Here is a 26,538-nt window from a genome sequence, read left to right as displayed (position 1 = left end):
TTCACGGAAGAGTGTCGTCGTCGAAAGAAAAGCAGAAAAAAACGAATAGGTTCCCTATGCAATTGAAACTCCGACACTGCTCCGAGCCTCGGCACGGGTGCAATTGCGGAAGCAGAGCTGCGCTACAGGCTGTTGTTACCGCCAATGTGACACAGACAGCTATGGAATGCATTGCAAGCGACAATGGGCGCGACACGATATATATAAGTACCTCATAAAGCATGGGTCCGCTTCAAAACAAGCTCTGTGTTTCCTTTCCCTTCCCGTTCGTATTCCATGGCGGTCGATCTACAGGCCCCAGCTTCTAGCACATCATTCTTGAGCGCAACGACACCTCCCATGCAAGAGAAGATATCAGAAAAGCAGGCCTTCCATTATCAGGGGGATCGTGACCATGTCAAACGCCAGCTCGGCAGACAGCACATCCAGTTGTAAGCAGAACGAAGAACTTACACATTGATATTGCTGAGGACTATGCTCTTCAACTGCAGGATTGCTGTGAGTGGAATGACGTCTCCGTCAATGGAACTTATCATCAAATCTATCCAGATTGCAGGGTGCATCGGAACAGGCCTCTTCTTTGGCTTGGGTGAGATTCTTGCGCTGTGCGGTCCCCTAGGAGCACTGTTGGTCTATTTGCATGTCTGTACCGTCGTCTATTCGTAAGTTCTGCTCCACATTCGAATCCAGGTAAAGCGTACTTATCCTTCCCCTCACCTCAGGACGATCATGTCGATAGGAGAAATGACTGCGTTCGCTCCAATATCCGGTTCGATCGTTCACTTCGGTGCGTCAGTTCTATGGTTCCGAGGGGTGGCATGTTTACTGATGATTGGGCTTACGCAGTTGCGAGGTGGTTGGATCCTGCTGCTGGATTTGCGGTATGTCTGGAGTTTTTGGTCTGCTTGAATGAATTCATTGCTTAGCTCGTTTTCTCAGCTTGGATGGGTTCGTGTTCTATTGTTTGATAGATGTCTTCGATTAATGCTTTCTCTCCATCCAGAACTATTGTTATGTGAGTTATCAGATTCGTCTTTTGTCTCCTGTGGGTGTTCACGATGATAAAGTATGCTGCCATTGCCGTACCTTTAGAGATAACTGCGTTGACCGCCTTTGTCGGTTTTTGGGACACCAACGTTCGTACACCTTCGTCATTCTCCTGGTTGAATTTGCAGTGCTCACGTGGGCACCACATGAGCTAGCCGAGCCACACAGGGATTTACGTCGGTGCCACTGTGGTTGGACTGTTCATCATCAACTTCTTCGGTGTCCGGTAAGTTCCATAACCCCTTTGACCCACAACCAGCTTATCAGTGTCTACGTATCAGTTGGTTTGGAAACTGTACGCGACAGACCCTGGCAGCATTATCCATGGCGCTCACTACATTCTAGCTGAAATACTTTTTGCGACGTTGAAGAGTAAGTTACTTAGATTGTCACTCATATTCCCAACGCCAACTAACCATGGTGTCGTTGTGCTGTAGTCATGCTCGCAATCACCTTGGTTTGTGCATATTTCCTCTTTTCTGTTGCATCGCTTTATCTGGGCTATCCCGTAGATCATTGGCGGACTCGTCATCAGTTTAGGTGGAGGACCCGATCATGATAGGTTCGCCTCCACTGTCAACTTTAGAGCTCTTCCTGATGTGTTCCTGCAGAATTGGATTCCGGGTAAGATCCATTAATATTGAAAGTTGCTATTATCAATGTGAGCAATATTAGTACTGGAAGGATCCAGGGCCTATGGTTTCCAGTGAGCGAAGATATTCCGCGCCGGGAAGTTAGATTAACGAAATGTACACAGCGCTTGAGCCTGGGGCAACAGGATGTTTCCTCGGTTTGCTGGTGGCTGTTGTCCCAGCTGCATACTCTGTCAGTGGCTTCGAACTCATCGCCATGTCAGTCTCCGGCATTGTACTGTGCGTTGTGTACCATGGAACTGACAGAGATCCCTCGTTCAGCTCCGCAGCAGAATCGAAGCAACCACGAACAAACATTATCAGAGCAATGAAGTTCGTTGTTTTCCGACTCGTCCTCTTTTATGTAAGTGTATGAATTAGCGTCCTGGAAAGCTCCGGTATTGATCACCGCCTTTGCTAGTTATGCTCGGTAATTATTGTGGGCATGCTGGTTCCATCAAACTACCCTGGGTTATCTAGGTGAGTATCTAACTAGTGGTACCCACGATCGTCCTCAACGACCCTAGCCAGTCTCCTTTCGTGTTAGCTTTCGAACGTGCAGGTGTCAAAGGTAATTGTAACTCTACCATTCTACGGCATTATAATTTAACAACTCCTGTCTTTCCCTTAGTCCTACCGTCTATTATCAATGCAATTATCATATCCAGCGCATACTCGTCTGCGAATACATGTCTCTTTACGGCGTCTCGCATTCTCTACGGTCTTGGAGTACAAAACCAAGCACCCAAAGTCTTTACGACATGCACGAAGGGTGGTATCCCATGGGTCGCAGTGATCGTCGCAGTTGGTATCTTCAGAACATCGCACTTATTTACCGTCTTGACCCAAAATTTATCAGGGCCTATTCTCGTTGTTGGCATTCATGACTGTGTCGTCGAGTGCTTCGACCGTATTCAAGTATGTAAACTAGTGGTCTGTTGTTGGTGGTACCAGGTTACTGACATATGTCCAGCTGGTTCGTCAGCTTGTGTATGTGTCGTTGCTCGATACTTGCTCTGTAGAGTGACTTGCTAACGTCTCCGTTAGCCACCATGTGCGGTCTCATTGGGTGCGTAGCTCCCGCTTCACCATTTATTCCTAATCTCTGATCCCTAACCATATGCAGATGGACGGTCATCAATACCACCTATCTCCGATACTGTACGGACGAAGTTCCCCTTTGAAACTAACCAAATACTGACGAGACGGCCCTCCTCGTCACACAGATTATGGCCTAAAAATTCAGGGCATCATCCCCCAAGGAATATACAGATCTCCGTTACAACCCTACGCTGCGATGTGGGCCATTTTTTGGTAGGCATCACTCTCTTCCACACCATACATTCTTTTGGATGTCTGACGTGCACAACAAACAGGTCGGTGTTCTACATCCTCATCAGTGGCATCTCGGTCTTCTGGGATTTCAGCGCTTCATCGTTTGTTGCATCATGTGAGCACGTGCTTCTGCACATGCTGGGAGGACTGATCGCTGATTCAACATGGATGATATGATGGATATCAACTTGCCGATCATTTTGTCCCTCTTTGTAGGTTACAAGCTATGGTTCAAAACAAAGATTGTGAGTTTCACCTACCTATTGATCTGCAATACTGTGACTCATGTCGAACGCGTGTCCTGCAGCAACCACTATCAGAACTCGACTTCATATCGGTGAGTCCGTAACGACATTGGATTGTGCACACATACTAAGTGAACCCTAGCATATTCCCACTCTAGAAGAGACGGGCGACGAAGGGCTTTTGCTTGAAAAGTTGTCATTGTTTCAGAAAATTGGCATTGTTTGAAAGGAACACATACTATCCGTAATGACCCGCCCTTGAGATCATAGACTAGTACTTTGAGTTACACATCTCTTACATGATTTTGCTCGTCTGTGTTGCAGATACCCTATCGTAAGAATAGTGCGCTATATATTTGTCTCGTAGACGCTAGTTTCTGTAGTGACCATCTCAACGTTTTGACTATTCTCAGGTATTCTTCTCGTGCGATGCTTGTGCAAAGGCCAACATGACCACCTTCAAAATCGTACAACGTTCAACTTCTTAGCAAATCAAAACAATACCAGATCCACCTATGTAGTTCACTTCATCCTTATAAACTGTCAAGTCTGAACAGCTGGCGACGCTTTGCCGCGGTATGGAGTTCAAGGTGCGTCTGGGAAATATCCCAATCATTATCACGAATGCGAAAGAGGTGCCATCGAGCCATACCTGCGGGAGGCCGGATATATCCCTGAGGGCCTGCCCATCACTCGAGGGGAGCAGTCCATGCCCTCCTATCGCTGCCCTTTGCTCCAGATGCTAGGTATTGTCACATCACCATCCAACTGTCTCATCGTTCTCGAACACCGGAAACTTATGTACATATATGCTCTCTCGGCTTCCCTGACAACGGTAACACACTCCTCGGTATGTCCACCTTCGAAAGAATAGATGAGGTCCCCTCAGGTAGACCCCGCCGGGCATCACCCCCCATTGACCTTAATGGTGTAGGTGTTGTCCCCGTCGCCTTTGGTAACGGAAAACTAGGCAACCTAAACGGGTCAGTTAATTCCTTGCACATGGTGGAAGTATGAGAATTACTTCGTGGGCCTGAACATCCGAATTATCTAGACTAATGACGGCAACTGTGCGCGGGGGGCTGGGAAGGCAACACGGAAATGTCATAAAGGTACTGCGAATGTCGCACGAAATAATGTAGTACTCCTCGCTGGAAGCGTTTTGAGTCTGACGCATCTTGGGGAGAATCTACATCTATTCCGGGTATCTTTTTATCCTCTGGGAATGGCGTACCTGTGAGGATCTTTGGAAGCCCATGGGTTGCAATGGACAGGCGACGCCGGGATATCACTGGAATAGAGCAGGCTCAATTCATACTCTGTGCACAATAGTGCTAGGTAGCCGTAAGTTAAATCAAGGCATCGCTCGGTATTCCGATTAGTAGACCCACCTTTTACAGGTCCCAACATCGGTAAGATACATAACCGTTACTTCATGACCATAACTCCAGGGAAAGGTAATCATTCGTTTCAATCAATGATAATACTCGGTGCTAGTTGTTACATGTTATACATGGTACAGACGCCAAACCTATATGCGCTACAGGCTTTCAACACTCAGCGGTTGCAACGGAACAGTCACTCAACGTTCTCCTTCGTATTGTTAGTAGTCAGCATACCGAATCTCTCCAGCAAGGACAGCTTGACGAGTCAGTCCAAGGTGTTCAAGAAGTAAGCGAGACGGCTTATCCTTCTCGCTGGGCTGTCCCGGCGGACTCGCCCACTCCACATTTTCGCCCCACAATTCCTTGAATTTCTGCATTTTATCATCTTGCTTCGTGACGCTGAGATATTCGTGCACAGCTCTCCAGGCACTGTCGAGCGCACCAACAACCCATCTAAAATGATAGGGTCAGTACCGGATCTTCTGCTTAATCACCCGACAACACTCACGCATGACGAGTGCTTATCGCTTCTCCCGCAAAGTGTAGACGTCCGCTCACCGCAGGGTAGGTGAGGGATGAATACAAATCTTCAAAATCGCCGGGACCGAAGAATGCAAATGCGCCTGAATTCGGTGTCAGCAAAACACTGAATCGGTTACATTCAATCTCACCCATCGTATGCGGATCATGGGACCAATCTTTCACATTCATATCGACGAATTGGTCATGCAGGAATTTGTATGTGATTGGAGCACCGTGTGCTTCTGCGAGATTGTGAAGCACCATCTCCTTCAGCGCTCCGGTCTTGTCTGGCGTTGCAAGGGATCCGAGGCGTTCCGCGTCAGTGGTCCAGCAGTAGCTCGCAATTAGTACCGTGGACGGGGTATCGGAGTCGACGCCATAAGATGGATAGACGATGGTGCGAATGGGAAGGTCCGTGAATGATTGCCCACCGACAATGTTCAGCTTGGTGGTCCACCATGGCTCTTTAAACCGCATAGCAATCTTGATGGAAGGACCGTACTGGAGCTGACGCAGAGCATTCTTCTGCTTGACGTTCATCTCTGCGTCCTTCATACCTATCGTACGAAGCACGGGGAGAGGGAGGGTAGATATGACATGCGAGTAGACACGTTTCTCAGATTCATTGTGGACTGAGACTGCAACACCAGCGTTCGGAATGTCAATCGTTTTCGTACCAGCGTTGGTGTTGTTCCCTGATTTTGATTCAGTGGCCCCAGAAGGAAGCTTGTCCATTGGAAAATCGGACGGGATAATAATAGTCAGCTTGTGGGATTGACCTATGGCCATAACTCTTTTGCCAAACTGGATGCGTTCCCCCTTTTGATTGATCACTTCCGCCATTTTCTTCGTCAAAACTTCTGATCCACCGCTGAGCCACGTTGCATGGATGGTTAGACCGGGAGACAAATTTCCATATTGCACTCACTCAAAGCACTTCCAATCGACGTCACCGAAGTCTGTGCCACCGATCCTGGCGAAGGCCAACGATTCAAAGACTTCTTCAGTCAATGCGCGGTCATACCACTTGGTACTGCTTTGGAGAAGCTCGCACCAGTTTACGACCTTGTGGTGAAGATGTTGAGGAGGAAGATCAAGGTTGACGCTGGGGATATACTTGAATGACATGTACGCGCGGAGGGAATATGAGTCATTCGCCATCGCCACGCGCCAGCCCTCCTTTTTTCCCTGCTCGATATCAGCTATGAGCAACCTGGCAAACGGTTCAATGACGTCGTTGTGAATGGCATCCGTTCCTGCTTTGATATAGCTAGGAGCTACGCCGAGCTGGTCAGCATGGAAGGATCCGGGTTTGTCAGAAATTCGTTCGCGGACACCATTAAAGTAGTAGAAGCCCGGTTTCAAGTTGGGACCTTCGAGAGCCTCAAAGTGGTAGGGTACAAGTTTGTCCTCAAGGCGATCTGAACCTTGATTCAGCGGCGGATAGATTATCAACTCGGCCAGGCGTTTCATAATCCCATTCTTGTACTGTCCTTGTTCATCTTTTTTCGGTAGGGGGTAGCGCATAGCACCAGCATCCTAGGTGATGAGGGAAGATGAGCATCTAATCTCGTGTGATTTGGATGATAGGAAGCGCACGTAGTAATCATACTTCTGTCCTCCGGGAAATTTATACGTCGAAAGGCGACCGCCAGCGCGGTCTGATGCCTCTAGAATCTCGTACTCGATATCCAGAGAGTCTAGTATCAATGCAGTATAAAGGCCACCGACACCAGCGCCCAAGATTCCGACCTTTTTGTGAGGGAAAAAGCGCAGTGTCTCATCTGAAATGTCAAAAGAACCGGTCTTAGCGGTGCTAGGCAGAGGGAGCTTGGCCGTGAGAGAGGCATGATAATCTTCGATAATGTTTCTGCCATAGAAGGCTAGTGGGTCGCCTTGGAACGACATAGAAAATAAGGACCAAGCTGAGCTTTAGTGAGGTAGTGAAGCTACGGTTGCAGGTGTTGTTGCATTGGGGTTCGTTTCCTTCAAAGAAGCAGTCTTAAATACCCAGAACCCGGAGGAAATTCGGCGTATATTCCACAATGATGCACGTTTACAAAAAGGAGATAGAGCACCACCTTCAAGCCATGCATGATGCAATGAACACAGCAAGATCGGAGTCTTGAGGATGTTCCGATCAGAACCTGTGACCTCCATTTGGTTGATCAGAAACACGATCAGGGCAGTATCAATGAGTGGGAAGACCATTTGGTTCATCGAGCGTTCCACCAGACCCAATAGACAGGAATGGGAATCAACTCACATGAACACGATACCAATGGAAAGAACTGACGGAATTCTGTGTGCCAATGGCAGATATGGCCTCCAACAGTCAGTAAGCAAGGCCAGGTGGCCAGAGCCAGGCACCCAAATCTTCGGGGAACGGTAATGTGGGCGAACATTAAGGTGCCAATTGGCATTGCATCTTCCGAAGGCAAGAGCTTGATGGGAGCTCATACAGCTAACTGCAGAACGATAGACCAGATCTGAGCGGAATCCACATAAGCACGTTTGCTTGGTTGTGGAGCTAAGTGCCATTGTGAGCCGAACAATGTCAGTCTGCCCATGCGCATCAACGCTATGTTGATAAATGATGGGGTGACTTGTTTACTAAGTTGTGGAGTTAAGTGACATGAGCCGAACAATCACTGCGGAAACGGGTTTTTAATCAGGTCCGGAGATAGTCGGGTCAATGACAATAACCGTTGTATATCCCGAGGGTAGCTACTCCTAATAATATGTCTGAATATAGTGCCGAAGTGTTCTTGTTTCGGAGCATAATCTGGTCGGATTTGCATGCCTATCACCATGATGATTTTTACCTTCGCGACAATAATCAGATCAGATTCGAATGTGACTATGAGCTATGTACACCGAGTTAAATCGTATAAATGCAATTGATCCTCCCACCTTCAGTCGTGTTTTTCAGGATAACCAGATCAGATTATATTTGATGAGTGCCTAGTACAATGCGTGCTTCCAAAATGCCTACCCAGCGCCCCCAGCCATGCAAAAAAATCACCCATGTTTGCTTGCTCCCCTCCTTGGTGAATGGCAGGATATGATGCATTCGCAGAGGCTCACAGGTGGCGCCCCACCGCTGATGCCTGGGTCCCAGTTGATGAGCCAGGAGGGAACTCATTGCGGTCGTCACGTACCACAGACCCAGACACACATGACGCCCTCCAGCTCCTTGCACCTTCAACGCCAAAGACTTCCGAGTGGTGGAGCAATACCTGGATCCCAGTCGTTGAGCCAGAATATTAATAGCATCGCGTGTGGACATCATGTACCACAGATGAACATGGCGCCCTCAAACACCTTGCAGGGCACTCGCCTCCCTTCTGCGCCAGGCCTAGATGATCCATTTGGCCCTGGCCCTGCTCAGCGAAGAGACCATGGTGGACCATCAGTCAGTCACTACTAATCGTTGTTGTCAGTCGATCAACTCACCCTATCTGCCAAGCTCTTGTCACCCGAGTTCTCCTTTGATATGATGGATCCGGCCGGTGCCGTCGATTCGCAGGGATCGCAGGATGAGGTATCCTATCCACACCGAGGAAACCAACCAAGCCAACATCTTGGCTTCACTCCTTACCATGGGGGTGTCAACGGTCGTGACGAAACGTCCTTCTCGTATGCTGGAAGACCTTCCCATAGTCAGTCGAATGGCAGAGGACATAGTGAGACGCCAATGGAAGACTATCAGACTTTATATTCAGCATCCCGCTCTCGAACTGGATCTTACCAAGGAGACCAGCTTAGCTTGCATGCTACGGTTGCACAGCTCACGGCTCATGTCAAACACCTCAGCGAGGCCAACACCAGCATGGAAGAACAGCTTACCAGCATCAGGGAGGCAACTGAATCTCTCATTTTGCACCTTGAAACTGTCGAGCAAATGCTTAGAGAACTGCAGGAGAAATGTGTGGATCAACAGAAGCATACTTCGTCGAGAACAAATTCAAATGACCATTCTGTTCTCAAGGTACGTTACGCTATCGTTCAGTATCGGAGTGCGCACTCACCGGGCACCAGTCTATTATCCAGCCGCTCTTCTCTCACATGTGTGGAATCGAGTGTGAAGGGACGAAAAGAAACTGCATCGCAGCCCTTGCTGCTATCAAACCACTCGAGAACGACAAACCTTTCATATCGACGAGTGACAGCACACGTCTTTGGCGCCCCAACTGGCTCAGCAACGTAGACGACAAACTGAATGACATGTTCATTAAAGAAGTCACCGAGCGTGTCTTTAATAATGAAAAGGTATCATCTGGTAGCACGTGAATAATATGAGAATTGCAAGCGCTCACCCGACATGCAATAGAGCCAGAGGGAACAGCTCCAATTAAAAACCATACCCAACAAGTCTTTCGACCTCCAAATAATGAAAGATTGCGTGAAAACATACTTCCGCCTCCAACTTAACCCCACCAGTACCAACGTTAGCACCGAAGTCGACAATGCACACTTGAGTTGCACGAAAGGTATCATTGCCAAGCTCTGGTGACATCGTCGTTAGGGAGATTTCTATGGTCTGGTGTGCGGCCGTGAGTGGAAGACACATGAACGGTAATTAGCCACACGTACCACAGGGCCTTGGGAGTTTGGCTCGAAAGAGAGCATAACGTTTTGGATGCTGGTTGGGACATGAAGTCGAAGGATGTGTGGCCTATGTTTGATGACTGTCGGGGGACCAACAAACTTGGTTTCGTCGGCTTGTGAGGTTGGAACCACCTGGTTAGCATCGATATGGAACTTTTGGAGGTGAGTAGATAGGCTGGAGGACTTGAGTACGACATACCTTGGGTTGGTTCATGGTGTACATGGCAAACCGGTGAACTTGGAGACCAAGGAAAATTTCCGCAAAGTCCATTATTTTTTCTGAGGGGTGCAAGGGTGGCAAGAGCCACTCTTCCGATGGTATTATAGTTGGACTATGGCCGATGGAGTCGAGCATAGTCGGGGTGGGGAAATGCACGTGCGAGAGGTCAGGCTATTGGTGTATTGCCTATATTCGGATCTTGCCTACGTCGGATTGTTTGGATATGTTACTCAAAAATCGTTGAGTCGGACTTTACTCAGACTAATAGCTATATCTTACAAAAAAAAATCAAGGTCGGATTATCTACATTTGGAGAATCCGGTTATGCCCCCTGCTAAAATCTCGTTTCCGCAGTGAATGTCAGTCTGCCCATGCGCATGACGCCAGGCAGGGTGAAGCCACGGACCGTAACCATGGCGGTGGCGGTAAAGAACACATTCTGATTGGGTGAGGGTCATGTGACATGGCAGTAAACAAACCAAGTGTTGTACTATGCTTTAAAACTCATGAATAGCACAACAACAACTCAATGATTTTGCAATGAGAGAACTTGATGAGGACATTCCCCTCAATCCTTGGGTAACCTGAGTGGCTATGAACAAATCTCTGGAGAATATCCAGTAGCAATGGAAGGACTATGGGTATGGACCTGAAAACTTTCATAACCATGAGATGGACCCAGGCAAACTCATGCTTCTAATGAGATGTGTAATGAGGACAGCACCCTACTTATTGCTGGCTCCTGGCTGGGTAACTGAATTGACTTGGAAGTCCTCAAGCTGGTCCTGTACTTGTCCAAGCCTGTCAAAAAGGGTGAGCCATTCACTGCAGAATTCCATCACACCATGGAGCTGGTGAATCTCCTCCTGATGGATCATCTCATCACGGCTTTCAATCAACCAGCTGATGCTGTCTGATGGCATCCAGTCCATGTCATACAGCAGTGGGAGACTCTCTTTTCCTTCCTATGGCATGGATGGATTCAATGGAATGATTGAAAAAAGACCACTGTGCACCTCAACCCCAACAAAGAATTCCTTGGCCTCCTGCAAAACTTCCTGCAATGACTGACAATCATACCCATCCAGATGGGTAGGGTCCCTTGTCCACCAGGTATGTGGCATAGGACCAGTGTGGACCATATGTCTCACCTCTCCTCTTTTGACCTGCAGCACATTCAACTCCATGATGTGTGCCATCAGGGCAGTCTCTCCCATATTTTGTACAGCCATCCACCAAAGCAGTTCATTGGCAGCACATGGGACCTTCATGATTGTCCCATATGAGTTGCAGGTAGCCAGGGCCTGCTTCAATATATGCTGTGGAAATGTCCATGACACAGTGAGCCAGCATCCATTTTGACAAACTCACTGTTTCCACCTGAACCTGCTGATACCAGTCATCTGGCAGTCAATCACTTGGGTTGTTGGCCTGCTGCAAAGCATATGTGAACTGTCTAAATCAGACACCAATGTATTGGATTATCATGGAGAGGTAGGATAGATTAGTGGTCCTGACATCCATGGTGATTTGGAGTAGAGTTGGATTGGGTGCAAATGTTATTACATAGCAATGTGGCTGACACATGTGATGACCACAAGATAAGAGGTCATCAATAATCACATCCTGGGAGGCCAGAATAGCAAGTGGCCTATCCTGGCACAGTGGTTGTCATGAGCCAAGTGGCTGGATATCAATCTGAACAAGACTGATGATGAGACCATAGTGTATCTATGCATTACCAGCACTGCCAGACCAGTACTGGGAAGGGCAGCATTGCATTTTCTCAATGGCTGTGGAATAGGCAATTAGTTGGAAAGGCCCCAGGTTATTGTCCAATGCTTGTGGACAGTGTATAATGAAAGGTCCACATGCTGAAATATGACCAGCATAGTAGGAAGTGTAGCTAGTGCCAGACCTGTAGCAGAACATTGTATCCATGCATTACCAGCACTGCCAGACCTGTACTAGAAAAGGCTGCATTGCATTTTCTCAATGGCTGTGGAATATGAAATTAGGTTGAAAGGCCCTGCTCCATCATCTAATGCTTTGGCATGGTGTATAAAGCAACATGAACACCATGAAATGGAACTGGTGTGGTAGGAAGTGTAGCTAGCACTGGAGCCATAGCAGAACTCACCATCTATTGCCTCTATCTTGGTACCTGTACCATGCTGGAATAATATGTGGAAGCTGGAGGTACTATGCCACCATAGTGGCACCTGTTTTTGAAGGCTGGAATGGTCATTTACCAATGCCTTGTAACCATGGCAGCTTCACTATGGTCCAGAAAACACTGGAATACATAGCCATGGTCCCATACTACACACTACAGCTACCAGATAACCCATCATCAACACCATGCTTGCTATATCATCTTCCATTCTTAATGGCAATAAATCACAGCACCACCCAGGATATTACACACCATATGCACCAGGAATTCTCCAGTCAAATCTTCAGGGGACTGAATGCCCCCAAACCAGATCCTCCACTCCACATTCCAACACATGGAATTGTCACTATGAATCAGATAGTGGCCAGCATGCATGCAGCATACAATAATAGAGGTAAGCTGATGTCCTGGCTGTATGTAAAATCAAATGTAAATTGTATTGCAGAGAAAAGTGGCATCAATCTGATCTGGCTTTCTGAGTGCCTTTCAGCTATGGAATTGGGGGTTGATGAAACCCAGGAGGCAGGCCACCTGGCAGTGCATCCATCAAGTCTCACCAGCTTTGTGGATGAACCTACAGTAATCCTTGGTACTGGTGATACCATTGCATTGTGGTACCTTCCTGGCACCATCACCAATGATTTGCAAGTCAGTTTGAACATTTCCTTTACACTCTATATTATTCAGGCATCCATGCAGCCACACATGCTTGCCACTCTGGACCCCCTTCACCACACAATGTCCAAGAGTATGACAAGTGGCTCCTGGTGTAAAAATGCTGAATATTTCAATCACACTTCATGGTCACTGGGGTGCCTGGAGTTTTCCCTGGCCAGGCACCAACAGGGGCATATGGTATGGTTATATTACCTCAGGGGTATGTCTCTCAAGTGGCATCCAGACCCTGAACTTTGCCCCATCAGTTTCTGCTGACCTATGGATGGATGCTGGTAATGAATGGTCCCAGCAGTCTTACCTCCTGGCTGCTATGCTCTCTGGTGCACTTTCAATTATGCATCCAGGCCTGTATGATGCTGGAAGGAAAGCCATGCAGTCATTGGACACATGGTCACATCAGCATAACCAAGATATGCAGGATGCCTTGCAGCACTGGCTGTCAGTTTTTACTAATGTCTCCATAATCTCTAACTGGACCACACCCTTTCACTGGGACCCACACTCACAGTCTGATTGGTATGACATGCTGGTCATGGTTGGCAATTATGAAGATTGTGTATTGGATATCCCCATGCTTGGCCTTCAGTTCCTTTACAACCCTGGCACTGTAGTTGCATTTTCTGGCTGGCCTCTTCAACATGGGGTTAGTTCTGTGGGTGGGAACCAATGTTGCTTTGCCTACTACATGAGGGATGAGGGACAACATACACAATTGGATAGGGATACCCTGTGGGGATTGGATGAGAGTTCAGAATGTCCAGACTTGGTTGATGCCTGCAGGTCTGGTGGGACATTCCATATTACCTACACTTATCCAATAGGGGGTCCATGTAAAGGTAGTTCTATAGATATTATTGTAATGACCAGTAGACTTTCCACTTCTGCATTTCCTAGTTGCCCATATATATCCACCTTCTGGTTAGGGTTACACTCTTGGGATGCTTAGTCATCTTGGACTTTTCCTTTTGCTTACTCTTTGCACTTACATGATACTTAGTAAAGGCTGTGCTGTGTTGCTAACACATGTACATGTTTGTCCAATAGTGTAGTTCTCTCTTTTGTTTACTTCTTTCTCAAATGTTCTCTTGTGGGAGTACATACAAACAGTAAGGCAGTATATAAGTCCCATCATTTGTTGTAGTCAGTCTCTCTAATCTAGTTCATTTTGAGCTTGTCCCTCAATCAATGGGTTCCACTCCCACTCTCTCTGATTTGAAGTGATAGCTGAGAAGACTTGCATCTTTAGTTGCTTCAATTATATGCCATCCTGAGCCAAGTTATTTTCCATATACCTCTCCCAAATATTGACTATGGCTGGCCTGTAATTGGCAGAACACTTCAACTTGAGCCAAATCCAGTCAGATGGCACACTGGGGGATTGGCTTGCTTGTTGTGCATGAGACTGTGGCATATGTGCCAGACCACATGCATTGGTGATCATAATACACAGGCTGACTTGAGACAGATGGGACACTGTATCATGGGCCTCCCATACACCATGAAACACTGGAGTATTTGTCCAGCCTGTCCTACAGGATCATAATATCTGGGCCCACCCCAAGGACATGGTACAATGGACTATAAGCCCTCCATAGTACATGGGCACTCCTATTTGGGCTGAGGCCGATGGGCATGGCACACTGAAATATGCTCCCACCATTCCAAATGGAACACTGCAGGTCCAGCCAAGCCTTATTACATGGGCCACTGATATATAAGCCCTATAGACAATAGCTTCCCAGCCAAGCCAATATATATGGGACACTATTTGTATGGCTCATGCATTTGCCAGAGGATGCCAAAAGACTAGCCCATCATCTACACTGGTAACATTAAGCAGCCTTAACTGGGCATCCATGCCAATTAACCACCATAGGATGGGCATCTGTCCCAGTCCCCTAGCATAAGGCCAGTATGTGTCCCAGGTTATGGTCATTGACTGGGAATTTGGCCCAGCTGACTGGACTTGGCTGGAACATATACTGGCCCAATAGAATCCCACTGGAGTGCCTTCTGAACCACTGTAAATAGCCTGGAGGGTGTCATCCATCCCAGCCAACTGGAGTTGGTTCAGAATTGATGCCAAACAACTGCCACCAGCCCTGGACTTGTGCTGGCCCACTATATTGTGGCCAGTAGGTGTCCCAGGTCATGGTCATCAACTGGGAATTTGACCTGGCTGACTGGATTTGGCCAGAACATATACCAGCCCAATGCTGTCCCACATTCAACACAGCCAAAGGGGGTTTGGGAGGTTTGGGAGAGAGTGGCAGTGGTGTGGAAAAATATAAACCCAGGAGTGTGTCAGAATTTAATTGAAAGTATGCCTAGAAGGGTCCAAGCAGTGATAAAAGCCAAGGGAGGTCATACAAAGTATTAACATTATCACTTTCTATATCTCTGATACACACTTCCAAAATTGATTCAATGACATGGAAATTTAAATTGTATATACCTTTATGGATACTAATTCAAATTACATAATTCTTTTTTTGATAGATAGTCCTGTGCAAATGGCTTATGTCATCAACTTATACTTTGGTCTTATTTGTCTTTGTTCTTGATAAATTCAACACACAATCCAAAATGTGCAGACATTGAATCAATTTTGGAAGTCACTGTATGTGGAGGAGAGAACATGTCCTCAGTGGAAGGGAGGATTTTTGTGTGTGGATGGAACACCCTTCAATCTATTTCAGAAGCCTGGGTTGCATGGGGAGGGATTTTTTAACAGGAAATCCAATTATTCACTTTCCAACCAGGTGAGCACTCTCAATTTGGTGATTACATGTATTCACTCACCTGCATTTAAGATCATCATCTCCTCCACAATCTTCACATTGTAGATTATGTCATTGGTGTTCCTGGTAGCCTCCATGATGCCAGTGCCTTCCAACACACTCGATGTGCCTGGTCACCTGAAAGGTTTTTTGGTGAGAATGAATGGCTCTGGGCTGACTCTGCATATGGATGCCAGAAGTGGTGTATTGTTCCATTCAAAAGACCTGCTTCAGGTCAGTTGACTAGGGTGCAGAAGACATTCAATTATCATCTGTCTAAAGTATGTAACAGCTCTTTTTACATATTTAGTCCATACTCATCTGTCATGGCAAGATATGTGTTCAATCTGAACATCTTTATGGTTCCCTTAAAGGGTGCTTCCAATTCCTGTGAGAGCTTTGAATCTAATACAGACTCCAGAAGACTTGGAGTATTGTAATGCATGGGTGTGAAGTTGTCTGGTTCTCCATAACATGATCATAGAAATTGAGGAGGACCTTGGTTTGGCATCATCAGCTGAAGAGTTTGCTGGGGCATTTCCTCCCTCTGATGGGGATGAGGAAGGTGAGGATGCAGGTGAGGATGCAGGTGGTTAGGGAAACTACATTGGATCAGAGGGGCAAATATTTAGGGATGCACTTCTTATCAAGTTACTCCAGCACTTAGAGGTGTAACACATTCTTGAGTATGTAAATATATTTTGTTTTTACTTTACTTTGTTCTGGGCAAGTATGACACAGACAACATTCACAGAATTGATTCATATTTTAGTATATACCATGGTCTACATTGTATATACTAGGGGGGGAGGGGATGAAGGGGGGGATGGGAATTGTATACTGGGGGGGGGGGAATGCTATTGTATACAGGGGGGGGATGCTAGAATGCTAGATGATTATAAGAAAATGACCATGTACTGTATTCAGAGGGTGAGGTGAACATTCTGACACTTGCTCATGTGCATGCAGCTCATGTTGCATTTGCAACTGGTGCTTGCTTGTGATCCTCTGTGTGAGCAGACTTCCTCTCCTTTACCTTCCAGTAGTTGAAGTCCATTTGGGATTGCTTGTGCTCCAACTGATCTTGCTGTGTCTGTTGGAATTGCTGAATGAATGACATCAATGTTGAAGCAAGGCTCACTGAGAGCTGGTCAGCAGGGGCCTCATGCCCACACTTATGGGACACCTTGGATGATGATGGCTTGCAGTCACTATTCATCAGATGGCACAGTGGAGGACAAAGACATACAAAGCCCTGAAAAAAGATTTGAAGATGACATGTCCAAGTCAGATGACTCATCCATGTTTGGAGTGGAAGCTGACCTTGGTTTCAGAAGAGGGGAGTTGTGCTCAAGAGATGGATGCATCAGCTGAATTTTTGGGCAGTGGGATGTGAAGGGGATGGGGTCATTGTTTGGACTGATGGGATCCCCCTTGTCAGTGCAATGAGAGGGGGGGGAGATGGAACACCAAGTGATGGACTGATTAATTCCAAACAGCAGGGGTGATGGGAGAGCAAATGATGAAAGACCCCCCCTGTCAAAGATGAAAGGGGGGGGCAGATGGAATGCTGAGTTGGTTTCTGAAGAGGGGGAGTGAAGGGGTAGTGAGTGATGGTCATTTATATCCAAATGGGGGGGTGGCATGTGATGATGAATCAGAAAGGATTGAGGGGGGAGATGGGACAGCAGGTGACAACTGTTGATCAAATGAGGGGAATGACAATGATTGTGAAATGGCAGGGGAAGGCGATGGAATGGGAGACTTGCTGACATAGTCTACAGTCATTGCCAGAGAATCATCTGCAAAGATTAAGTTAGAATTGTTCTCCCCTATTTTGCCCTCTTCCAATTCCAAATGGTACTGGGGAGCTGGGTACAGGATGGCCATCTGAAATGGCATGAGGGTTTGACTGCAATTTGAAGAGTCCAACTGCATGAGTGGCAAAATTTTGGCCACTATCAGCACCATTCCAAGTGCTGTTGTATGCAGGGTTCATGCACCACCAGCCATGCAGGTCTCCCCACCATGGGAATTCCTTCTGAATACAATCTGGAAGCAATCAGTTCACTGATAGTGGGTGATAAAGGTGTGGCAATGTACCTATAATATTTTTTGTGCTTGTTTTGCTCACAAGATTGTCATAAGTCTGACCAGCACATGTCTGCCCAAGCAACATGATATATTTCTGATATTTCTGCTTCAAGCTGCAAACTCTGTAAGTGTAAACAGAAAAAAAAAGGGGGGGGGGAGGGGAGAAACATACACATCAAGACAACTTCAAATCAGACCAGTGAATATACCCAGGTTGTCCTGAGTGAGGGCACAGATCTCGACAGACTCATCACCTGCTGAAAAAATTACCTTTGCAATCTTCACATATATGTTGTTCTTCCCATGGTGCAACTGCTGCTTACTTCTACCTTCCTCCTGAGCATCCTGCATAGAATCAGAAATGAGCTTCTTGCAAGCTGCTTCATGAGTTTTACACCATTTGATAAGGTGATTGGTTTGTGCAGCATGCACCTTTTCCCATTGAATCCAAATATTTGGCTGCTTTGCAATTGATTTGGTGGATTGCAATGATGGGAGAGCAGGGGAGCCTTGGGGCCATTGCTATGTCAAGTGAGCAGTGAGAAGTGAGTGGTTCACTTATGAAACTCAGCTGAAGTTCAATCAGAGTTTCAATCTCCAGGTTCTTGGCCAGAAACTCACTGAAAAACATGTGAGAAACACACAAACCTCCTTAGACTTTGAGCCAACCTATACTCTTGTCCATCTGACCCAATCCTGTTGATTTTGGTCTCATCTGACCATATAATTCTCTTCCAGTCCTCCACAGTCCAATGCTGATACTTAAGAGCAAAGGCTAACCTCTTCTTCTTGTGACCAGTAGAAAGCAATGGCTTTTTCTTCTTCACCATAGCCCTCAATGAGGCTTCTTTGAGGGTATTTCTCACTGTCTGAGAAGAAACAGGACTGTCAACAATAGAGTTGATGAAATGAGTGGCTTGAACAGCATTTTTGGCCTTGCCAGTAAGGATTTGCTGAACAATAGCTCTCTTGTTGGTAGAGGAAAGCTTGGAAGGGCAACCACCATGAGGCCTAGACCTCTCTGGTTGGATTTCCTGAAGAACCTGGGATACTGTAGACTTCCCTAGACCAGTCTGTGAGGCAATCTTCCTAGTGGACAGGCCAAGAGAGGCAAGAGAGATGATGTTTTGTCTTTGAGAGGTGGAAATGGACTTCATGGTGATGATGAGAAAATGAGCAGATGGTGGTGGGGTTTATATATGTTGGATCATACTCATTACATAAAGGTAACATAATAGAACCCTTGATGGATGTATGTAACAATATAACAGCATGCCAGGGTCAATATATATAATCAAAACTTTAAGTCAAAAAACTGTCTGCATGACATGTCATTTTCAAATGGCTGCTATTCTATCAATTCCTATCCAAATCACTTGATTCATGGACCAATAGAAAGCCAAGAGTAAGTACCTTATTTCATACACTCATGGTTTAGGGCTAGGGTTAGGGGTTATTGTGTTTAGTCATAACTAATGTAAAGCATATAAACATGTGGACAGTTTTTTGAGCCACTGTATCTCCCCCAATTGTGTACCAATTCACCTCAGACTTTCTTTACCTTACTTGGGAACACATCACTGTTCTATTTGTTACCAGCTACCACTGAACAGTGATGTTGGAAAGTGCTACCCTGCATGTGATGTATTTGTAATGTTGTTGTATTTATAGTTCTATGACATCAGCAGTTGTTAGTGACAGTTGCCACCCCTCATGCCCCCTTGTGCTCATTGTTACCCACAACAGGCTTGTGTTTTGCACATATCTCCCTCAACTGTGCACCTATTAGTGCCACATTTTCTTTACCTTACTTGGGAGCACATGATGATACTATGATACTCATACTTAATATCCCCTGTGGAGGTTCATGATTTTATGCCTGAGAATTTATCTACAGAAAAACTAAGTCAAGTAGTACTTCTGTAAATAGTAGCATCAAGGACCTCCAGCACCATATGCAAAGTCTCCTCCTTCTCCTCCTCCTCTTCCTCCTCCAGATTCTCATGAGTGTCTATATCATTGGAATCCATCAACTGGTAGCAAACAGTGTTGATTAATGAGGGTGGTATGATGACATGCAGCTTAGAGGCACTTTCACCAGGGCCTGTTCACACACTCTCACTGAAAGAGAGAGAGCCCTTGTAGCTGGGCAGCTTGGTGATGTCATGCAGGTGCTTGAGGTGTTGGGAGGTGAAGCAACTGTGTATTGAGTAGTAACAAGCTATCTGATGAGCTAATGGGGGGTGGAGAGCTTGCACTTGCTGCTCACTCTCATCCACAAAGCACTCCTTGTCTCTCAAGTACATCAATAGCCTATGGGCTTCAACCTCTAGGTGTTCAATCTCCTCTTGAGCATGCAACAACTTGAAATAATGGCCCATTGTGCTATTTCCAGCCAGTGTCACCCATGGTCATTGTGACACATCATGCTGGGCATCTCGAAGGAGGTTGAATTCAGCAATAAAGGCATATTCAACTACCTCATCCCACTTGAGAATGTGATGGGGGGGATCTGTGGCATGTGCAGCAGTATTATATTGTTTGAGTGCTATGCAAATTGCACTGGAGCACACTTGCAGCACCTTCACAATGTGCTTTTGCATCTTGTATCCTGTAGCTGTGGTGAGTGCCAATGACCAATGTGAAATGATTAGGACCAAATACTCACCAGTACCCACATGGTTCATTTTTGAGAGCTCAAATATCTGTGCAATGACAAGGGCTTCTAAATGGTCCAGCACATGCTGAAAAGTCCTCATTGTGACAAGACATGCAGCATTGTGCCATTCAGGTCACTTGGACATCCAGCAACTGTCAATGTTGAGCTTACTCTTGAGATCCTGGACAATGTGAAGATCTTTGTTGTACATTTCTATGGCATGCTGGTGAGCTGTCTCCACTTTCTGAGTCTTGCATGTGTACATAGCATAGTCCTTCAGGTTGGAAGGTGTTGTGACATCCCATAGTGCAGATTTCAAGTCTAGATCCTTCCTACATCAGTAAATCACTTTTGCTGGCCAGAGCTGTCCAGCACTGGGCAAATTCCCTAGGACTACCAGCTCACAAAGTGGTCTACTGATGTAAGGGGAATTGACTTTAGCAATCAGCAGTGTTATGAGAACTTACTTGCTTGCTTCAAGGTTCACCAATGCCCACCAGTACTCCATCTGTAAGGTCTCATTTAGAGGTTCCATCTCAAGCCCCTCTAAATAGCTTCACTCCTCCTGAAGCCATGCAGTGAACTCAGTATAAGTGGTGACCCCAAGTTCACATTTGAGTGATGGCAACACAAATTCACAGTCCTGTATGATTGATAGTGCTTGCTTATAGTTGCTATATATGAAGTTTGCTACACACATGACTGTTAGAGGACAGTATGGGGGAACATGAAATGCATACTCACATACAGTATACTCACATATACTTCATATGCATCATTATGGGAAAAATATGCATTAGCACACCTCAAAGTTGCTAGAGGTTCAGCTAATTCCTTGGGTGTTTGTTGTGTGTTTGTGGTGAGTTTTTGGCTGAGAATATCAGTATTCAAACTCCAACTGCTGTCATCTAATATGTAGTCCATAGCTGCCATGGAGTCTGAGCTGTCTGCTCCTCCCCTGGCATCACAACCCACCAGATCAGTGACAAAAGCAGTGGTCCCTTGCATTATATGGGAGAAGACTTATGCTGTGCAGACTGATCATCTTATTGAGTGGTGTAGGACCCATGAAGCAGAGCAGAAGAAGTTGTTTTCTGACTCCACACAAGATGCTTGAGAGGAAGGTAGGATTAAGCAACAATTGTGACTTGGGAAGAATGTGATATACATTGAGATCACGAAAGTGATCTTCTTGGTTGATGAGTCCCCCAAATTCCAAGTCTTTGCTCAAGACAATCCAGTTGTTTTTGCTGCTCCAATCCATAGTTGGCTTGACATGTACATGCATATCTTTTAAACAAAAATTCACTGCTCAACTATTACAGTTTAAAAATGAAGTACCAAAAGCAGAATGTGCTACTTGGGCAGACAGGTGCCAGGCACACCTACAAGGATCTCACAAGCAGCAACAGCACAAAAAATATAATTGGTACATGACTATTTCATTCCTAAAGACATTAGTTTACTGATTGTTATCAGCAACAATTGAGAGGGAGTTTCCTTGGTGGGGTGAGTTGCACAGGTGGTGGCACACAAATCCTGCCTACAACAGCACCTGGAGTGCTGCTGATAGTGGGCAGGATTTCACTAGGCATGTGGTTGAACTCTTCAAGCTGTGGCCAAACCCACTGTCTGTAGATTCCATCAATCCTGCTGCAGGCCCACCAAATTCACCTCAGCTGGAAGAGGGTGAAATAGAGGACAACTTTTTTGCAGATGATTCTGAACTGATGCATGTTGACAGAAACCCCCCCTTGTCACACATTGAGACACCATCATTTCCCATACCATCCCCCTCCCCACTCTTCTCTGAGCAAGAGCTGCTGCTGCCTGTTGTTCCATCTGCCAACCCATCACATTTCCCCCATTTTTCTGAACCATTTTTGTTGTCATCCCTCCCTGCTAATTCTGAGCAGTTTTCACTTGCCCCCCACCATCCTTCAATTTTTCTGAGTCATCTCCTGTCATATCTCCTCCCCCCTCTACTTTTGACAGGGTGAATTCTATTAGCTTGAACAACAACCCCCCTCCCTTCATATCCCATCATCCAAAACTCCAGCCAGCATGTCTGTCCCTTGAGCAGGATTGACCCCTCCTTAAACACCAGTCAGCTTCCACTCCAAATATGGACAAGTCTTCTGACTCCAGCATCACTTCATCCAACATGTTTTCAGCACTTCATCTCTCATTGTCTTCCCCCCACAGCATTGCCACTTTCTCTGATGACAGCAATTCCAAGCTGTCATCAAAGCCATCCTGTAAGCATGCACAGGAAACTGCCACTGACAAGCTTTCTTTGGACCTTGCATCTGCATCATTAACTTTCATTAAGCAGTTTCAACAGGCACAGCAGGATAGGTCAGAGGTCAAATGTCACTGGCTTGAGTATGGATACTGAAGGACTTGCCAGAAGGCCACCACTCTTTCAGCTGATTGCAAACACCAACTTACTATGCAACATGAGCTGTTCACACATGAGGAGGCAATGGCAGCTCAAGAGTTGGAGAAGATGAAGCTCACCATCAAGTTGGAGGAACTTCAGGCTCAGAACCTCACCTTGCAAAAAGGTGTAGCTGGCAGTGAGGACCAAGGCCCTTCATCTAGTACTCAAGATGTTTATCTGCTTTGAAAACAGTGTATGACAGAATATTGATCATCATTTAGTATGCATCCCATTCCCCCCCCCCCTAGCTGTATTCTTGTCTCCCCCCACCCCCCATGTATACATCTACTTTGTATTCACACTACAATAGCATGTAGTAGTACATATGAATGTGGATGTTTGTCTTTGCTATCAGTTCATTATCACTTGCTAGATCCCTCTGTTGATAAGCATGCATGCTTTTTGGCAGACTTTGAATCTCCAGTCAGAGCTTAAATATTTGCTCACAAACTCACAACTCAACTGCACTTGAGTTTGCTTGCACATTTTTTCTGCATTTAACTTTGAGCAGCCCTATCGATTGCTTGCTGATGATGGAAAGCACTCACATAGCATAATGAGGATGTGAGCACATTCGACTTGGAGAATGTTGTAGGAAAAGTCCAAGTAGCTGTATAATATCAGCTAGATGGCTTAGGTAACAACAATAAAATGAAGGGAATGAATTGTTCATCCCAAGGGATTCTGGACTGTCAAAACTAGAGGGTGGGACTCAGTGCTTTGTAGTGGTAGTGATTTGTGATGTGCATGGCAGTATGTGAGACATGAGGTGTAGACAAAGTGAAAGGAAACTTGTAGTGACCTTCTGAGTGCCAAAAGGTATCATTCTGTACCTAAGTACAGGGCTTTATAGTCTGGGCAAACATGGAACCTAAGTAAGACAGGGTACAAGTAAAGGAATGTCACATGACAGCACATACACACAAGACAGGCTGGAACAGGGGCCAAGGGTATACTACTAGTGTAAAGGGAACAGAGACCATGGTAAAAGAAAAGAGTCTGAAAGAAAGGACATGACCAGAGCACAGTGGCCACAGGTCCAGCATTGTGTGAGAGGGTGTGAGGGTGTGGGAAGGTAGTGAGGTAGGCAGGAAGATGGCATGCAAGAAGTGGTGGAGGTGAGTGGTCTAGGGACATAATGGTAGTCATGGAATGGTCAATGATAGGGGCTTATGCATCCAGGGAATGTGGATTCCTTACAACATCCTCTCACATGTTTTGAGGTCTTCAAGGCCCAGTCCTTTGGTGTAGACCATCAGGTAAGAAAGTTGACACAATCACTGTAAGGAGAGAGATCTCCTTACTATGGGATTGGGTATTAATTTCTATTTTATTTGTTTTATGGTTTCTTTACTTACTGTTGTGGGTACTATACTTGAGTAGTGTAGTTTGCTTTTTGTGTGCTTAGTCAGTACTTACTTACAGTTTGTCTGTACTGTAAGTTTTTACCAATAGATGAGTTACCCCCAAAGACAAGAACAAGTTATAAGACTGCCCCAGACTGCCCTAGACAGTCTCCTATCCACCTACACTCTCTGCTCAGGATATAGGAGCCCCTTCAGGTCTTACTCAATCCCTCTCAGTTTCTGGTGTTCAATCCTTAATCCACTCTATTATACTTCCTCACATTGCTGGTGAGCATGACCATGAAACACTGGGACCAGGCAGGAATATTGATTCTGCTTGACATCCTTGCCAATAACACTCTTTGCAAGGGTGGTAGAAAACTGACAGCTGATGTCATATCCACCTCCAAGATCAGCCCCAAATACCTTCATCAACCTTGACACAATGGCAATTGGATATTTGGCACTGTGATTTGAGTTTATCATTAATTCTGCTGTAATGAGAGATATACTCACAGTTCTCTGCTCTGTACCATATCAGCAATGAGCAATGACATCCCATGCCAGCAAATGGCCAGGAATATCCCACTATCATCATAGACTCCCCATGTCTGTTGCATCTTCTGCTTGTCCATGTTCTTCCAATGACCAGTGCATGGATTCTCATCTCCTGTCTGACCAACTGTGCATGAAGATGACTACAAGAGAATTCAAACTCAAACTGACCTTGATGCCCTTGCTTGTAATTTGAATGGGAGCACTTTGGGAAAAAGAATCAACAAATTCACAAGAGAGGTAGCATGTTGTTGGTACCTTTTGAGTTGTAGGCAGCATTGTGTGAGTCTTCATCTTCCACAGTGCAATGGAGTATACATTTCAAGGAATCATTACCATCCATAGCATATAGGATCTTGAACTTGAGACAGGGCTTGTCTTTCAACTTGTAGGTGCACACAGGACATGCATACTGCAAGTGCCAGTCATCAGATGTCCTAGACAATGCTTCCATAGCAAGGGCTTCCACTCCATTTAAGATGTTGAGGTATAGATCAAGTGTGATGGAGAACTGACAGGATAAGTAGTGCCAGAATGCAACCTGTTGTGTATCAGTAGACTGCCAGATCCAAGATGAACTACTTACACCTTGTACATCACAGATGGTCTTGACAAAGGCCTGAATGGAGAGATGCAGACTATGGAGGTGAGCAACACAGTATAGTTCAAGAGCATTGATCATGATAGCCATGGAAGGTCTGATTTGGGAGCACAGCACGAATCCTTGCCTCACAAGTGTGGAGGTGATGTAGGAGTCATCTGCACTGATTACAAGATTCACTTTCTCAGTGCCTAAATGGTTGTCATCAGTAACACCCTTTGCACAGAACTATAATGGCCCACAAAACATGTCCACCACATGCACTCTTGAAGTTCCAGTGCTTGATCCATTTCCCAGATCCTCAGCCTCCATGCTCTCCACAAAATGCCCCCTAGCTGGCATTGAGGCTTGAGCATGGCTCCATTCCAGGTAAGAGCTAGTGAGTGCAGGCATTTGCAAATTGAATATCTGACTGCATTGAATGATTCAATCTTGGCATGTGTGATGATCAATGCACTTTGTGCATTTTTCTGACATGCATGGTACATACTCAGTTCAGAATGATTTTCAAGTAAGTTCATGATCTTACCCTGCTTCAAAATCCGAATACATATCTCTTATCAAGTCACTCAGCTCCCCACCTGCATTGCTAATCTCTAGGCTGTGAGTAATGTCCAACACACCATCAAGAATGGCCTCCTCACAATCCTCTCAGCTATCCAAGTTATCAATATATATCTCTGTCCTTCAGCTTGACTGCAATGCTTGCATGTTGGCCAGTGCCTCTGGTGTCATCTCTTCATCAGGGTAAGTTCCTTTACTCTTTTGGGTGGGAATCACAGATGATACTCACTGCCAATTCTCTCTGCCTGGTCATTGTGGGCTTCTGCTGCCTTTGCTGCAAGTATCTTCTGGTTGTAAACTGTATGCATAAGCCAAGTGAACACAACTCCTTGCAACCCTGCTGAGCAGACTTCTCACACTAGACTGAGGGAAAGGTGAGTTCTATTCCTTGGTTGCTTTATCTGTGAATTCCCTAGGCTCATCATTTGTTCATGGCTCCTACACAAGCTTGACATTTACCATGTGATCATATCACATACTTGACAGCTTATTAACCTCCTTGTTCCAATACCTCCAGTGCACTGTTCTATCAGCTTGATAACTCAATGAGTGAAGAGTCCTGCTCATGCTCTGGCCTATCCCATTTCCACTCCTCTAGCACACTTCATGAGTTGCTAGAGTCAATGTGGCTCTCAGGTAATTAAT

At 45.8% G+C, this 26,538-nt stretch overlaps 6 protein-coding genes across 6 annotated transcripts; 2 read left to right on the top strand and 4 right to left on the bottom strand.

Annotated features, from left to right (window-relative positions):
- Positions 1-121: 121 nt before the first annotated feature.
- On the top strand, positions 122-3,665 carry F5J12DRAFT_863051 (general amino acid permease). The gene is made up of 29 exons (XM_051746949.1): positions 122-432; positions 462-467; positions 550-662; positions 723-787; positions 847-881; positions 940-948; positions 1,004-1,015; positions 1,068-1,136; positions 1,203-1,273; positions 1,329-1,342; positions 1,393-1,419; positions 1,485-1,504; positions 1,560-1,609; positions 1,659-1,671; positions 1,723-1,753; positions 1,805-1,898; positions 1,962-2,043; positions 2,101-2,159; positions 2,207-2,250; positions 2,311-2,483; positions 2,539-2,597; positions 2,653-2,669; positions 2,727-2,748; positions 2,806-2,840; positions 2,906-2,993; positions 3,056-3,129; positions 3,195-3,259; positions 3,322-3,351; positions 3,402-3,665. Exons 1-29 carry the CDS (start codon positions 277-279, stop codon positions 3,483-3,485), a joined length of 1,617 nt encoding a protein of 538 aa, XP_051595191.1. The 5' UTR covers positions 122-276; the 3' UTR covers positions 3,486-3,665.
- A 1,197-nt stretch (positions 3,666-4,862) lies between these two features.
- F5J12DRAFT_786520 (amine oxidase) lies at positions 4,863-7,074 on the bottom strand (the record flags this gene model as incomplete). Its single annotated transcript, XM_051743463.1, has 5 exons — positions 4,863-5,097; positions 5,153-5,267; positions 5,316-6,037; positions 6,095-6,705; positions 6,766-7,074. 5 exons carry the CDS (start codon positions 7,072-7,074, stop codon positions 4,863-4,865), a joined length of 1,992 nt encoding a protein of 663 aa, XP_051595190.1.
- Positions 7,075-10,722: 3,648 nt separating this feature from the next.
- Positions 10,723-11,268, bottom strand: F5J12DRAFT_786519 (uncharacterized protein; the record flags this gene model as incomplete). Its single annotated transcript, XM_051743462.1, has 2 exons — positions 10,723-10,962; positions 11,149-11,268. The coding sequence occupies 2 exons, from the start codon at positions 11,266-11,268 to the stop codon at positions 10,723-10,725; spliced, it is 360 nt and encodes a 119-aa protein (XP_051595189.1).
- Positions 11,269-19,833: 8,565 nt separating this feature from the next.
- Positions 19,834-20,136, bottom strand: F5J12DRAFT_727692 (uncharacterized protein; the record flags this gene model as incomplete). The annotated part of the gene is made up of 1 exon (XM_051741823.1): positions 19,834-20,136. A coding segment is annotated over one exon (303 nt), but the record flags the coding sequence as incomplete, so codon positions are not given.
- A 1,571-nt stretch (positions 20,137-21,707) lies between these two features.
- F5J12DRAFT_966727 (uncharacterized protein) lies at positions 21,708-22,009 on the top strand (the record flags this gene model as incomplete). The annotated part of the gene is made up of 2 exons (XM_051750017.1): positions 21,708-21,813; positions 21,864-22,009. Coding segments are annotated over 2 exons (252 nt in total), but the record flags the coding sequence as incomplete, so codon positions are not given.
- A 2,431-nt stretch (positions 22,010-24,440) lies between these two features.
- On the bottom strand, positions 24,441-26,460 carry F5J12DRAFT_786516 (uncharacterized protein; the record flags this gene model as incomplete). The annotated part of the gene is made up of 9 exons (XM_051743461.1): positions 24,441-24,639; positions 24,690-24,847; positions 24,900-24,933; positions 24,962-25,239; positions 25,315-25,520; positions 25,577-25,799; positions 25,953-25,984; positions 26,123-26,191; positions 26,373-26,460. 9 exons carry the CDS (start codon positions 26,458-26,460, stop codon positions 24,441-24,443), a joined length of 1,287 nt encoding a protein of 428 aa, XP_051595186.1.
- Between the last annotated feature and the right edge of the window lie 78 nt (positions 26,461-26,538).

Source organism: Pisolithus orientalis (assembly GCF_024613125.1).
Source record: "Pisolithus orientalis strain OTSU chromosome Unknown F5J12scaffold_59, whole genome shotgun sequence".
Lineage (NCBI taxonomy): Eukaryota > Fungi > Basidiomycota > Agaricomycetes > Boletales > Pisolithaceae > Pisolithus > Pisolithus orientalis.
This window is presented reverse-complemented; position numbering and strand designations above follow the sequence as displayed.

What these genes read in the sequence shown, in the direction of transcription:
- F5J12DRAFT_863051 (XM_051746949.1), top strand. Translation starts at nt 277, where the DNA reads ATGGCGGTCGATCTACAGGCCCCAGCTTCTAGCACATCATTCTTGAGC. An exon ending in GGCTTCGAACTCATCGCCAT is followed by an intron (nt 1,899 to 1,961) that starts GTCAGTCTCCGG and finishes TCCCTCGTTCAG; the next exon opens with CTCCGCAGCAGAATCGAAGC. An exon ending in TATGGTTCAAAACAAAGATT is followed by an intron (nt 3,260 to 3,321) that starts GTGAGTTTCACC and finishes CGTGTCCTGCAG; the next exon opens with CAACCACTATCAGAACTCGA.